Source organism: Oncorhynchus masou, chromosome 32 (genome assembly GCF_036934945.1).
Source record: "Oncorhynchus masou masou isolate Uvic2021 chromosome 32, UVic_Omas_1.1, whole genome shotgun sequence".
NCBI lineage: Eukaryota > Metazoa > Chordata > Actinopteri > Salmoniformes > Salmonidae > Oncorhynchus > Oncorhynchus masou.
The window spans coordinates 16,820,306-16,834,102 of NC_088243.1; the positions used below are offsets into that span (position 1 = coordinate 16,820,306).

The 13,797-nt window shown below is 43.1% G+C and overlaps 1 protein-coding gene across 2 annotated transcripts in view; it reads right to left on the bottom strand.

Annotated features, from left to right (window-relative positions):
- The window catches only part of LOC135525630 (coiled-coil domain-containing protein 85C-A-like), a 108,941-nt gene extending 96,860 nt beyond the window's left edge, over positions 1-12,081 (bottom strand). For both annotated transcript variants that reach the window (XM_064953367.1, XM_064953365.1), the window contains exon 1: positions 10,740-12,081. In XM_064953367.1, the coding sequence (XP_064809439.1) occupies positions 10,740-11,445 (706 nt within the window). In that variant the 5' untranslated portion in view covers positions 11,446-12,081. The remainder of the gene's footprint in view (positions 1-10,739) is intronic.
- Positions 12,082-13,797: the final 1,716 nt, after the last annotated feature.

Consider the following 13,797-nt stretch of genomic DNA (forward strand, 5'->3'; position numbering starts at 1 on the left):
TGGTCTGTACTGTAGCTGTATTGATAAGGCGGTCTGTACTGTCGCTGTATTGATGAGATGGTCTGTACTGTAGCTGTATGGAGGAGATGGTCTGTACTGTAGCTGTATTGAGGAGATGGTCTGTACTGTAGCTGTATGGAGGAGATGGTCTGTACTGTAGCTGTATGGAGGAGATGGTCTGTACTGTAGCTGTATTGTTGAGATGATCTGTACTGTAGCTGTATGGAGGAGATGGTCTGTACTGTAGCTGTATGGACGAGATGGTCTGTACTGTAGCTGTATTGATGAGATGGTCTGTACTGTAGCTGTATTGAGGAGATGGTCTGTACGGTAGCTGTATTGATGAGATGGTCTGTACTGTAGCTGTATTGATGAGACGGTCTGTACTGTAGCTGTATTGAGGAGATGGTCTGTACTGTAGCTGTATTGAGGAGACTGTCTGTACTGTAGCTGTATTGAGGAAATGGTCTGTACTGTAGATGTATGGAGGCGAAGGTCTGTACTGTAGCTGTATTGTTGAGATGGTCTGTACTGTAGATGTATTGATAAGATGGTCTGTACTGTCGCTGTATTGATGAGATGGTCTGTACTGTATCTGTATGGAGGAGATGGTCTGTACTGTAGCTGTATTGTTGAGATGATCTGTACTGTAACTGTATGGAGGAGATGGTCTGTACTGTAGCTGTATTGAGGAGATGGTCTGTACTGTAGCTGTATGGAGGAGATGGTCTGTACTGTAGCTGTATGGAGGAAATGGTCTGTACTGTAGCTGTATTGTTGAAATGATCTGTACTGTAGCTGTATGGAGGAGATGGTCTGTACTGTAGCTGTATGGACGAGATGGTCTGTACTGTAGCTGTATTGATGAGAAGGTCTGTACTGTAGCTGTATTGATGAAATGGTCTGTACTGTAGCTGTATTGATGAGACGGTCTGTACTGTTGCTGTATTGATGAGATGGTCTGTACTGTAGCTGTATTGATGAGATGGTCTGTACTGTAGCTGTATGGATGAGATGGTCTGTACTGTAGCTGTATTGAGGAGAAGGTCTGTACTGTAGGTGTATGGACGAGATGGTCTGTACTGTAGCTGTATTGATCAGAAGGTCTGTACTGTAGCTGTATTGATGAAATGGTCTGTACTGTAGCTGTATTGATGAGACGGTCTGTACTGTTGCTGTATTGATGAGATGGTCTGTACTGTAGCTGTATTGATCAGATGGTCTGTAGTGTAGCTGTATTGAGGAGACGGTCTGTACTGTAGCTTTATTGAGGAGATGGCCTGTACTGTAGCTGTAAGGAGGAGATGGTCTGTACTGTAGCTGTATTGATAAGACGGTCTGAACTGTAGCTGTATTGAGGAGACTGTCTGTACTGTAGCTGTATTGAGGAGATGGTCTGTACTGTAGCTGTATGGAGGCGAAGGTCTGTACTGTAGCTGTATTGTTGAGATGGTCTGTACTGTAGCTGTATTGATAAGACGGTCTGTACTGTTGCTGTATTGATGAGATGGTCTGTACTGTAGCTGTATGGAGGAGATGGTCTGTACTGTAGCTGTATTGAGGAGATGGTCTGTACTGTAGCTGTATTGAGGAAATGGTCTGTACTGTAGCTGTATGGAGGAGATGGTCTGTACTGTAGCTGTATGGAGGAGATGGTCTGTACTTGTAGCTGTATTGTTGAGATGATCTGTACTGTAGCTGTATGGAGGAGATGGTCTGTACTGTAGCTGTATGGACGAGATGGTCTGTACTGTAGCTGTATTGATGAGACGGTCTGTACTGTTGCTGTACTGATGAGATGGTCTGTACTGTAGCTGTATTGATGAGATGGTCTGTACTGTAGCTGTATTGAGGAGATGGTCTGTACGGTAGCTGTATTGATGAGATGGTCTGTACTGTAGCTGTATTGATGAGACGGTCTGTACTGTAGCTGTATTGAGGAGATGGTCTGTACTGTAGCTGTATTGAGGAGACTGTCTGTACTGTAGCTGTATTGAGGAAATGGTCTGTACTGTAGCTGTATGGAGGCGAAGGTCTGTACTGTAGCTGTATTGTTGAGATGGTCTGTACTGTAGATGTATTGATAAGACGGTCTGTACTGTCGCTGTATTGATGAGATGGTCTGTACTGTATCTGTATGGAGGAGATGGTCTGTACTGTAGCTGTATTGTTGAGATGATCTGTACTGTAACTGTATGGAGGAGATGGTCTGTACTGTAGCTGTATTGAGGAGATGGTCTGTACTGTAGCTGTATGGAGGAGATGGTCTGTACTGTAGCTGTATGGAGGAAATGGTCTGTACTGTAGCTGTATTGTTGAGATGATCTGTACTGTAGCTGTATGGAGGAGATGGTCTGTACTGTAGCTGTATTGACGAGATAGTCTGTACTGTAGCTGTATTGATGAGAAGGTCTGTACTGTAGCTGTATTGATGAAATGGTCTGTACTGTAGCTGTATTGATGAGACGGTCTGTACTGTTGCTGTATTGATGAGATGGTCTGTACTGTAGCTGTATTGATGAGATGGTCTGTACTGTAGCTGTATTGAGGAGATGGTCTGTACGGTAGCTGTATTGATGAGATGGTCTGTACTGTAGCTGTATTGATGAGACGGTCTGTACTGTAGCTGTATTGAGGAGATGGTCTGTACTGTAGCTGTATGGAGGAGATGGTCTGTACTGTAGCTGTATTGTTGAGATGATCTGTACTGTAGCTGTATGGAGGAGATGGTCTGTACTGTAGCTGTATTGAGGAGATGGTCTGTACGGTAGCTGTATTGATGAGATGGTCTGTACTGTAGCTGTATTGATGAGACGGTCTGTACTGTAGCTGTATTGAGGAGATGGTCTGTACTGTAGCTGTATTGAGGAGACTGTCTGTACTGTAGCTGTATTGAGGAAATGGTCTGTACTGTAGCTGTATGGAGGCGAAGGTCTGTACTGTAGCTGTATTGTTGAGATGGTCTGTACTGTAGATGTATTGATAAGATGGTCTGTACTGTCGCTGTATTGATGAGATGGTCTGTACTGTATCTGTATGGAGGAGATGGTCTGTACTGTAGCTGTATTGTTGAGATGATCTGTACTGTAACTGTATGGAGGAGATGGTCTGTACTGTAGCTGTATTGAGGAGATGGTCTGTACTGTAGCTGTATGGAGGAGATGGTCTGTACTGTAGCTGTATGGAGGAAATGGTCTGTACTGTAGCTGTATTGTTGAGATGATCTGTACTGTAGCTGTATGGAGGAGATGGTCTGTACTGTAGCTGTATGGACGAGATGGTCTGTACTGTAGCTGTATTGATGAGAAGGTCTGTACTGTAGCTGTATTGATGAAATGGTCTGTACTGTAGCTGTATTGATGAGACGGTCTGTACTGTTGCTGTATTGATGAGATGGTCTGTACTGTAGCTGTATTGATGAGATGGTCTGTACTGTAGCTGTATTGATGAGATGGTCTGTACTGTAGCTGTATTGATGAGACGGTCTGTACTGTAGCTGTATTGAGGAGATGGTCTGTACTGTAGCTGTATGGAGGAGATGGTCTGTACTGTAGCTGTATTGATAAGACGGTCTGAGCTGTAGCTGTATTGAGGAGATGGTCTGTATTGTAGCTGTATGGAGGAGATGGTCTGTACTGTAGCTGTATTGAGGAGATGGTCTGTACTGTAGCTGTATTGAGGAGACTGTCTGTACTGTAGCTGTATTGAGGAGATGGTCTGTACTGTAGCTGTATGGAGGCGAAGGTCTGTACTGTAGTTGTATAGTTGAGATGGTCTGTACTGTAGCTGTATTGATAAGACGGTCTGTACTGTCGCTGTATGGATGAGATGGTCTGTACTGTAGCTGTATGGAGGAGATGGTCTGTACTGTAGATGTATTGTTGAGATGATCTGTACTGTAACTGTATGGAGGAGATGGTCTGTACTGTAGCTGTATTGAGGAGATGGTCTGAACTATAGCTGTATGGAGGAGATGGTCTGTACTGTAGCTGTATGGAGGAGATGGTCTGTACTGTAGCTGTATTGTTTAGATGATCTGTACTGTAGCTGTATGGAGGAGATGGTCTGTACTGTAGCTGTATTGAGGAGATGGTATGTACTGTAGCTGTATGGAGGAGATGGTCTGTACTGTAGCTGTATGGAGGAGATGGTCTGTACTGTAGCTGTATTGTTGAGATGGTCTGTCCTGTAGCTGTATTGAGGAGATTGTCTGTACTGTAGCTGTATGGAGGAGATGGTCTGTACTGTAGCTGTATGGAGGAGATGGTCTGTACTGTAGCTGTATTGTTGAGATGATCTGTACTGTAGCTGTATGGAGGAGATGGTCTGTACTGTAGCTGTATTGAGGAGCTGGTCTGTACTGTAGCTGTATGGAGGAGATGGTCTGTACTGTAGCTGTATGGAGGAGATGGTCTGTACTGTAGCTGTATTGTTGAGATGGTCTGTACTGTAGCTGTATTGAGGAGATGGTCTGTACTGTAGCTGTATTGAGGAGACGGTCTGTACTGTAGCTGTATTGAGGAGATGGTCTGTAGTGTAGCTGTATGGAGGCGAAGGTCTGTACTGTAGCTGTATTGTTGAGATGGTCTGTACTGTAGCTGTATTGATAAGACGGTCTGTACTGTCGCTGTATTGATGAGATGGTCTGTACTGTAGCTGTATGGAGGAGATGGTCTGTACTGTAGCTGTATTGTTGAGATGATCTGTACGGTCGCTGTATTGATGAGATGGCCTGTACTGTAGCTGTATGGAGAAGATGGTCTGTACTGTAGCTGTATTGTTGAGATGATCTGTACTGTAGCTGTATGGAGGAGATGGTCTTTACTGTTTCTGTATTGATGAGATGGTCTGTACTGTAGCTGTATTGATGAGATGGTCTGTACTGTAGCTGTATTGAGGAGATGGTCTGTACGGTAGCTGTATTGATGAGATGTCTGTACTGTAGCTGTATTGAAGAGACAGTCTGTACTGTAGCTGTATTGAGGAGATGGTCTGTACTGTAGCTGTATGGACGAGATGGTCTGTACTGTAGCTGTATTGATGAAACGGTCTGTACTGTAGCTGTATTGATGAAGACGGTCTGTACTGTAGCTGTATTGATGAGACGGTCTGTACTGTTTCTGTATTGAGGAGATGGTCTGTACTGTAGCTGTATTGAGGAGATGGTCTGTACTGTAGCTGTATGGACGACATGGTCTGTACTGTAGCTGTATTGATGAGAAGGTCTGTACTGTAGCTGTATTGATGAGATGGTCTGTACTGTAGCTGTATTGAGGAGATGGTCTGTACGGTAGCTGTATTGATGAGATGGTCTGTACTGTAGCTGTATGGAGGCGAAGGTCTGTACTGTAGCTGTATTGTTGAGATGGTCTGTACTGTAGCTGTATTGATAAGACGGTCTGTACTGTCGCTGTATTGATGAGATGGTTTGTACTGTAGCTGTATGGAGGAGATGGTCTGTACTGTAGCTGTATTGTTGAGATGGTCTGTACTGTAGCTGTATGGAGGAGATGGTCTGTACTGTAGCTGTATGGAGGAGATGGTCTGTACTGTAGCTGTATTGAGGAGACGGTCTGTACTGTAGCTGTATTGAGGAGATGGTCTGTAGTGTAGCTGTATGGAGGCGAAGGTCTGTACTGTAGCTGTATTGTTGAGATGGTCTGTACTGTAGCTGTATTGATAAGACGGTCTGTACTGTCGCTGTATTGATGAGATGGTCTGTACTGTAGCTGTATGGAGGAGATGGTCTGTACTGTAGCTGTATTGTTGAGATGATCTGTACGGTCGCTGTATTGATGAGATGGCCTGTACTGTAGCTGTATGGAGAAGATGGTCTGTACTGTAGCTGTATTGTTGAGATGATCTGTACTGTAGCTGTATGGAGGAGATGGTCTTTACTGTTTCTGTATTGATGAGATGGTCTGTACTGTAGCTGTATTGATGAGATGGTCTGTACTGTAGCTGTATTGAGGAGATGGTCTGTACGGTAGCTGTATTGATGAGATGTCTGTACTGTAGCTGTATTGAAGAGACAGTCTGTACTGTAGCTGTATTGAGGAGATGGTCTGTACTGTAGCTGTATGGACGAGATGGTCTGTACTGTAGCTGTATTGATGAAACGGTCTGTACTGTAGCTGTATTGATGAGACGGTCTGTACTGTAGCTGTATTGATGAGACGGTCTGTACTGTTTCTGTATTGAGGAGATGGTCTGTACTGTAGCTGTATTGAGGAGATGGTCTGTACTGTAGCTGTATGGACGACATGGTCTGTACTGTAGCTGTATTGATGAGAAGGTCTGTACTGTAGCTGTATTGATGAGATGGTCTGTACTGTAGCTGTATTGAGGAGATGGTCTGTACGGTAGCTGTATTGATGAGATGGTCTGTACTGTAGCTGTATGGAGGCGAAGGTCTGTACTGTAGCTGTATTGTTGAGATGGTCTGTACTGTAGCTGTATTGATAAGACGGTCTGTACTGTCGCTGTATTGATGAGATGGTTTGTACTGTAGCTGTATGGAGGAGATGGTCTGTACTGTAGCTGTATTGTTGAGATGGTCTGTACTGTAGCTGTATGGAGGAGATGGTCTGTACTGTAGCTGTATGGAGGAGATGGTCTGTACTGTAGCTGTATTGTTGAGATGATCTGTACTGTAGTTGTATGGAGGAGATGGTCTGTACTGTAGCTGTATTGAGGAGATGGTCTGTACTGTAGCTGTATGGAGGAGATGGTCTGTACTGTAGCTGTATGGAGGAGATGGTCTGTACTGTAGCTGTATTGTTGAGATGGTCTGTACTGTAGCTGTATTGAGGAGATGGTCTGTACTGTAGCTGTATTGAGGAGATGGTCTGTACTGTAGCTGTATTGAGGAGATGGTCTGTACTGTAGCTGTATGGAGGCGAAGGTCTGTACTGTAGCTGTATTGTTGAGATGGTCTGTACTGTAGCTGTATTGATAAGACGGTCTGTACTGTCGCTGTATTGATGAGATGGTCTGTACTGTAGCTGTATGGAGGAGATGGTCTGTACTGTAGCTGTATTGTTGAGATGATCTGTACTGTCACTGTATTGATGAGATGGTCTGTACTGTTGCTGTATGGAGGAGATGGTCTGTACTGTAGCTGTATTGTTGAGATGATCTGTACTGTAGCTGTATGGAGGAGATGGTCTGTACTGTAGCTGTATTGTTGAGATGATCTGTACTGTAGCTGTATGGAGGAGATGGTCTGTACTGTAGCTGTATTGTTGAGATGATCTGTAGTGTAGCTGTATGGAGGAGATGGTCTGTACTGTTGCTGTATTGATGAGATGGTCTGTACTGTAGCTGTATTGAGGAGATGGTCTGTACGGTATCTGTATTGATGAGATGGTCTGTACTGTAGCTGTATTAAGGAGACGGTCTGTACTGTAGCTGTATTGAGGAGATGGTCTGTACTGTAGCTGTATTGTTGAGATGATCTGTACTGTCACTGTATTGATAAGACGGTCTGTACTGTCGCTGTTTTGATGAGATGGTCTGTACTGTAGCTGTATGGAGGAGATGGTCTGTACTGTAGCTGTATTGTTGAGATGATCTGTACTGTCACTGTATTGATGAGATGGTCTGTACTGTAGCTGTATGGAGGAGATGGTCTGTACTGTAGCTGTATTGTTGAGATGATCTGTACTGTAGCTGTATGGAGGAGATGGTCTGTACTGTAGCTGTATTGAGGAGATGGTCTGTACTGTAGCTGTATGGACGAGATGGTCTGTACTGTAGCTGTATTGATAAAACGGTCTGTACTGTAGCTGTATTGAGGAGATGGTCTATACTGTAGCTGTATTGTTGAGATGGTCTTTACTGTAGCTGTATTAATGAGATGTGATGTATGTCCAGCCAACTGTCCTTACTGTAAGAGTAGCATATGGGCCACAGAGTTTATCATCTAGTAAAAAGAGGGGTTGTGGGAATAGGGAGTAGGACTAGTGGATAGAGGTAATTTAGAAGTGAGTGGAGAGCAGTGGATAGCGATAAGTGCATATCTAAGATAAGGACTTGGTTTATAGGGAGGCTCCATTAGCAGACTGGGTCCTTTCAACTTTTCAACACAGCTAGATTACTGTGAAGTTAAACAGAGCTTGTCTAAAAGTTGAATACATGTTGACTACTATGAGGCCTAGTGTGGGTCCTACTTAACATGTCAACATATGGACAGTTTGCAGAGCTCAGGCAGTGCATTGTAACAGAAAACTGTAAATGATACGCTAATTTGGGGTATTATCAACAGTAAAATACTCTGAAACGTTTTACTGCTGCATACTGAAAATTATGGTACATTGTGGGAAATGTTGTGGGTGTGGAAAGAATTGCTGTAGTTCCAATGGTACTGGAATTTTTGGAGAGCCAAAAGCCTTTTGACCACTAGTGGGGGTGCATGGTATTGTTGTTTCTTGCTCATTAACATATTTTGAGGCGTGCCTTGTAAGAGGATATATTTGTTGCACCCATGAGTGAGAACGCCATACCAACTTAACTTATAAGTGGATAATTATAGTGCCCCATAACTTGTGTAGGGGACAGATTGGCATAGCAGCAGGTACTAACCCTTTCCTGCAATCAACGACCAAACGTTCTCTCTTAGCCCTCATGGGTGAAATGTACAAAATTTTAAATAATCTAAAGTAGCTATATATATTTTTTATGTTCTATTCTGAACAGTTTTGTTAAATTTCAGTCTTCTGTGGTGTATAAAAAGCATAATATTGGGATGAAAACTTAAAATGTAATACATTTGTAATACAAATCTCTCTGTTTTGCATTGTAGTCACTGCCAGTTTAGTAAACCTTTGTTAAGGCCTCTAGAAGTGATACAGAACACCAAATATTTATTAATGTACTGTAATGTGTAAACACTTTACCCAGCAGCCAACCTGCTCTCACCAGTCCCTTGTAATTACAGTATAATACAAACCCCTGCCCTCAATGAACCCATTCAATCATTCATTTATTCATATTATGGTAGCAATTTTTTTTTTAATACAGTACAATATAATACATTTTACGGTGTGGTACTGGGTGTCATTACACAGTACTTGCTTTGATACTGTATGTATATTACAGTCAGTGTACTGTAATATGAAATACAGAATTAGACTCGCCACTGAGCGGCCTGTAAGCTACTGTCAAATTAATGTTTTTTTAAATAAAAACCCCAGTGTGGTTCCCACCTTGAAGCATGGAGGAGGAGGTGTGATGGTGTGGGGGTGCTTTTTAGGTGACAGTCTGATTTATTTAGAATTCAATGCACACTTAACCAGCATGGCTCCCACAGCATTCTGCAGCGATATGCCATCTCATCTGGTTTGCGCTTAGTGGGACTATAATTTGTTTTTAAACAGGACAATGACCCAAAACACATCTAATTGAGATGGTTTGAGATGAGTTGGACCGCAGAGTGAAGGATAAGCAGCCAACAAGTGCTTAGCATATATGGGAACTCCTTCAAGACTGTTGGAAAAGCATTCCAGGTGAAGCTGGTTGAAAGAATGCCAAGAGTGTGCAAAGCTGTCATCAAGGCAAAAGGTGGCTACTTTGAAGAATCTCATATAAAATATATTTGGATTTGTTTTTGGTTACTACATGATTCCATATGTGTTATTTCATAGTTTTGATGTCTTCACTATTATTCTACAATGTAGAACATAATAAAAATAAAGAAAAAGTCTGGAATGAGTAGGTGTGTCTGAACTTTTGACTAGTACTGCACCTTGGTGGTCAGGGTGTGTGGAGAGGGGTGAGGGTGGGGAACCCACTGGAAATACCCACATCCACATATCTCTACATCTCTTATCTACCATTCAACACTAACAGCAGCAGTAATGTAAACTTCCTCTGAACCCAGTCAGCCACCATGTTATTACTATGTAACAGGGCATGACAGGAAGGCCTAGTTCATCTTCCAAGGAGGTGTTTATGTGTAGCATACTAGCTGACTATGAACCGATAAATAAGCATTTGTCACATTTTACATTAGGTTGCACATGAGTCTCTTGTGATATGATGTAAGACACAGTGAACGGTGTGGTTATGGGTGCACAGATTAGATTGAAATGCAGACCGCATTCAAGGGTCTTGTTTTAAGTCTGGTTTTGGGGTGATAGGTCCTTATCAGACTCTCCATGTCTCCTTGTGGACCATTAACAGGTCAGGAGGTCATGATGACCGGGGCATGTTCCAAACTGGCCTTACTCCTTCCTGATAAGACTGCTTTTATCATGATGTCACTGGAACACTGATGTCAGAGGTGTGAGTTAAGGGCATCAGTGTGACAAGTGGGGTTCTATAATTCTAGGTTGTGTCCCATATGGCTCCCTATATAGTGCCCTACAAGACTCATAACTAATGTATGTTTTTTGGGCAGGGCTTCAATTCAAACCAATTCTATCACACACTTACAAGTAACTTGTGTGCTTGGCTATATGCATATTAAACTCTCATTCACTTTCTCTACTTACACAGCCAGCTAGGGCAGATTTCAGAATAGCTAATATCTGTAGGCTTTATATTTAACACATCTGCATTAAAGGACAGCACTAGGCCCCCTACCAACCATTCACACATTGGAGTCCTATATATCAAACTAAAGATGTAGTCTATAAAATGAACATTCCCATCATCTTCAATAATAAGGTGCACTCTGTAGGGAAACTCACCTACACATATTCTATAATTCATAGGATTTTGTCTTTCTAGGGACTCACCATGCAGTTCATTAGGGATGCTCCTGTGGATGTATGACACTGGCGACAGGTCGTCCATAGACTTCCGCAGGGACGCTATCTTCCCCTCGGCCGGCGTGTGTATGTGGTTGTGGTCAGGACTACCGGCACTGCCGGTGCTGGAGGTACTACTCCCGTCCCCGACGTCCCTAATGGTTCTGGTGCCCCCGTTCAGGTTAGTCAGGCTGGACTGGGAGTCTATAGAGCTCCGTGACCCAGCTCCGTTCCTCTCCTCCTCCAACATCAGAATGATCTCCTTCAGTTCCAGGTTCTCCCGCATCACAGAGCCCTGGTTGGCTTCCAGATCCTTCAGCTTCTGATGGTACACCCCGACATCCTTCCACATCGATCCGGCGGTGTAGCGGCCGAAGTGTTGCCACTCCCGAGACAGCGTCTTGCCCTTCTGCCTGTCGTCGTCCAGGAAACAGCAGAGCTCCCGGAGCTCGTGGTTGTCGTCCTGCAGCTTCTGGTTGATCTCCTTGAGGCTGCGGATCTCGTGGAGGTGGACCTGTAGTCTCCGGTTCACGTCTTTCATCATGTTCCCGTGCTCCACCATTAAGTTCATTTTCTCGTTATCCGTTCTCCGTAGCTTCCTGATGAGCTCATCTTTTCCGAGTCTAGAGAGCTCCTCGTCCGTGAGTTTGCTCAAGTCATCCAACAACTGTCCGTCTGGGGCATTTCTGTCCATGATCCCCTCTTGGTGTTGCGCTTCTACGTGGGTTCGATTGCACTCTAAAGTGTCTATAGGATGTCTAAACCGAGCCTAAACGGTGACTTTGTAAAGAAAATCAAATCCATGATAGATTAAGTTATTCCAATGGGACATGAAGGAAGGATAACGATGAATTCAACAGGCCAGAAATCTGTAGCCTAATAAAAACGCGTTTAGAACTAAGCAAGTGACCCAAATAGGCAGTCAAGTAAGCAGGTAGCAGCCGTGCCGTAGATAATCCCCTTGTCAAATTCAGCAAAATCGCAAAAAGCATATTTTCGTTTTCATTCCGATAACTGCTCTCAGAGTGGAGTTTGGAGAGACATCGTGCCCGCTTTTACGCACTGGACAGACCGGGAGAGAAGTGGTTCTCTTTGGACGTCGGATTCGCCGAATTACTTGAAAGGATCTCCCACAGCCTCACTGATCCTCAGCAAGCACTGCATCAACTCGCAATGTAAGAGCTTTTGTGTCCACAGCGCAGGTTTGCTTTTAGCCAGGCAATATTCATTCAAAAGACAGAAATGTTCACGCTAACAAGCGCATGCGAGCTCATAAAGCAATTCCTCCTTTACCAGCAAGGCCGACATGCACTAAAGTGACAGTATTCTGATCAAATGATGTCCTCAATCAAGGCAGCAAGGTTGGAATTCGCCCTCTGATCTCAGCATCCTGTCAGATTCAAGCTTGACGCAACCAACTCAAGAAGATTTGTTCGGGCGACCAATCAGGGACTAGTAGAAACCAGTAACCTAGTAGTTGGAGCAGGTAGATAAAAGTAGAGCCTTGTAGTTTGACTCCACTGTTCCCTCTTCTTAAAGGGCCAGCTGGCAGATTTCACGAGGGGAACATCTCCCATTTGAGTGACAGAAAGTAAACTGAAATGCATTTGTTCGTAAACAAAAAATGAGTGGGCCTATTTGGAATGCAAATAAATACGAGGCCATAGGCTACTGGCTAATAATAGAGGTATAACAGAGTAGCCTATGCCTAACGTTGTATGATACTATGATATGTTATGGAATGTGACAAATACACATAGTATATTGTAGAACAATTATTAGCTATGGCTGTAGATACAGATTTAGTGTTTTGTCATTATTTGCCTGTGAGTTTGATGCATAGTTATTATGCATATATGCATATATTCTTCCTCATTCACCCCAACTTAAATTACCACAAGAGTTGACTGTCAGGATTTTCAGGGGGGAGAGGCCACTAAGAACTATAGGCCTATGACATTGATTTTAAAGCTTTAAAAAATATATATATATATATATTTGTATCATATTTGTACTTGTACTTGAGCTTGTGTCCTCAAAAGTGACTACACCTCAGCAATTTATAAAACATTTGACCAGAAAGGTGAGATTTTAACCTTTATTGGAGTATGCAGCATTACTAGTTATTTTTTATGGTCCTCGTGATAAATAATTACTTTAGAGGATTATGTAGATTGCATTTTAGATTACATTTGGTTCCTACATTAAAAGAGGTTAATAGCTGATCATAAATATTATGATCAATAATAAAATAATGATACAATAATGTGAAAGTTTGATCATTTACTGAAGTTCAACAAGTTGTGAGGCCATGGGTTGGGGCCACGGGTTGAGACCACGGATTGAGGCCATGGGTTGAGACCACGGATTGAGGCCATGGGTTGAGGCTACGGGTTGAGGCCATGGGTTGGGGCCACGGGTTGAAGCCACGGGTTGAGGCCGCGGATTGAGGCCATGGGTTGAGGCTACGGGTTGAGGCCATGGGTTGGGGCCACGGGTTGAGGCCACGGGTTGAGGCCACGGGTTGGGGCCACGGGTTGGGGCCACAATAATATTGTGTGAACCGGTTGCCATCTAGTGGCAAAGACAACAGTGCACCAAAAACTGCAACGATGTTGCAACAAGGCAGTTGCATAAATGTCTTATTCCACCATGAAACACTATAGGTTACATTGTTGCAAAACCTCTTCATGCATACGATGCATCATTTAGAAAAAAATCCTGAAAATATCCGGACCAAAAATAAATAAACGCTAGAACGAAATGGTTCTATCAAATAAATACAATTATTGGTGTGGAATTAAAAATATATATTATTTGCATTAATGTGGAACATAATAATACATGATCTAATTTAGCTATATTAATACTGTATTAACATATCTAAATGAGTGAATGTATTTTTAGAATAATACAAGAGTGAGTGAATTGACTGACAGTCACAGAAGTCATATCTCAGAAGAGCAGACACCAATTGATGTCATCCACAGAAGTGGAATAACTCCGGTGGATTTGTTATCTGTTTATTGCATTAGGCCTTTTCTCA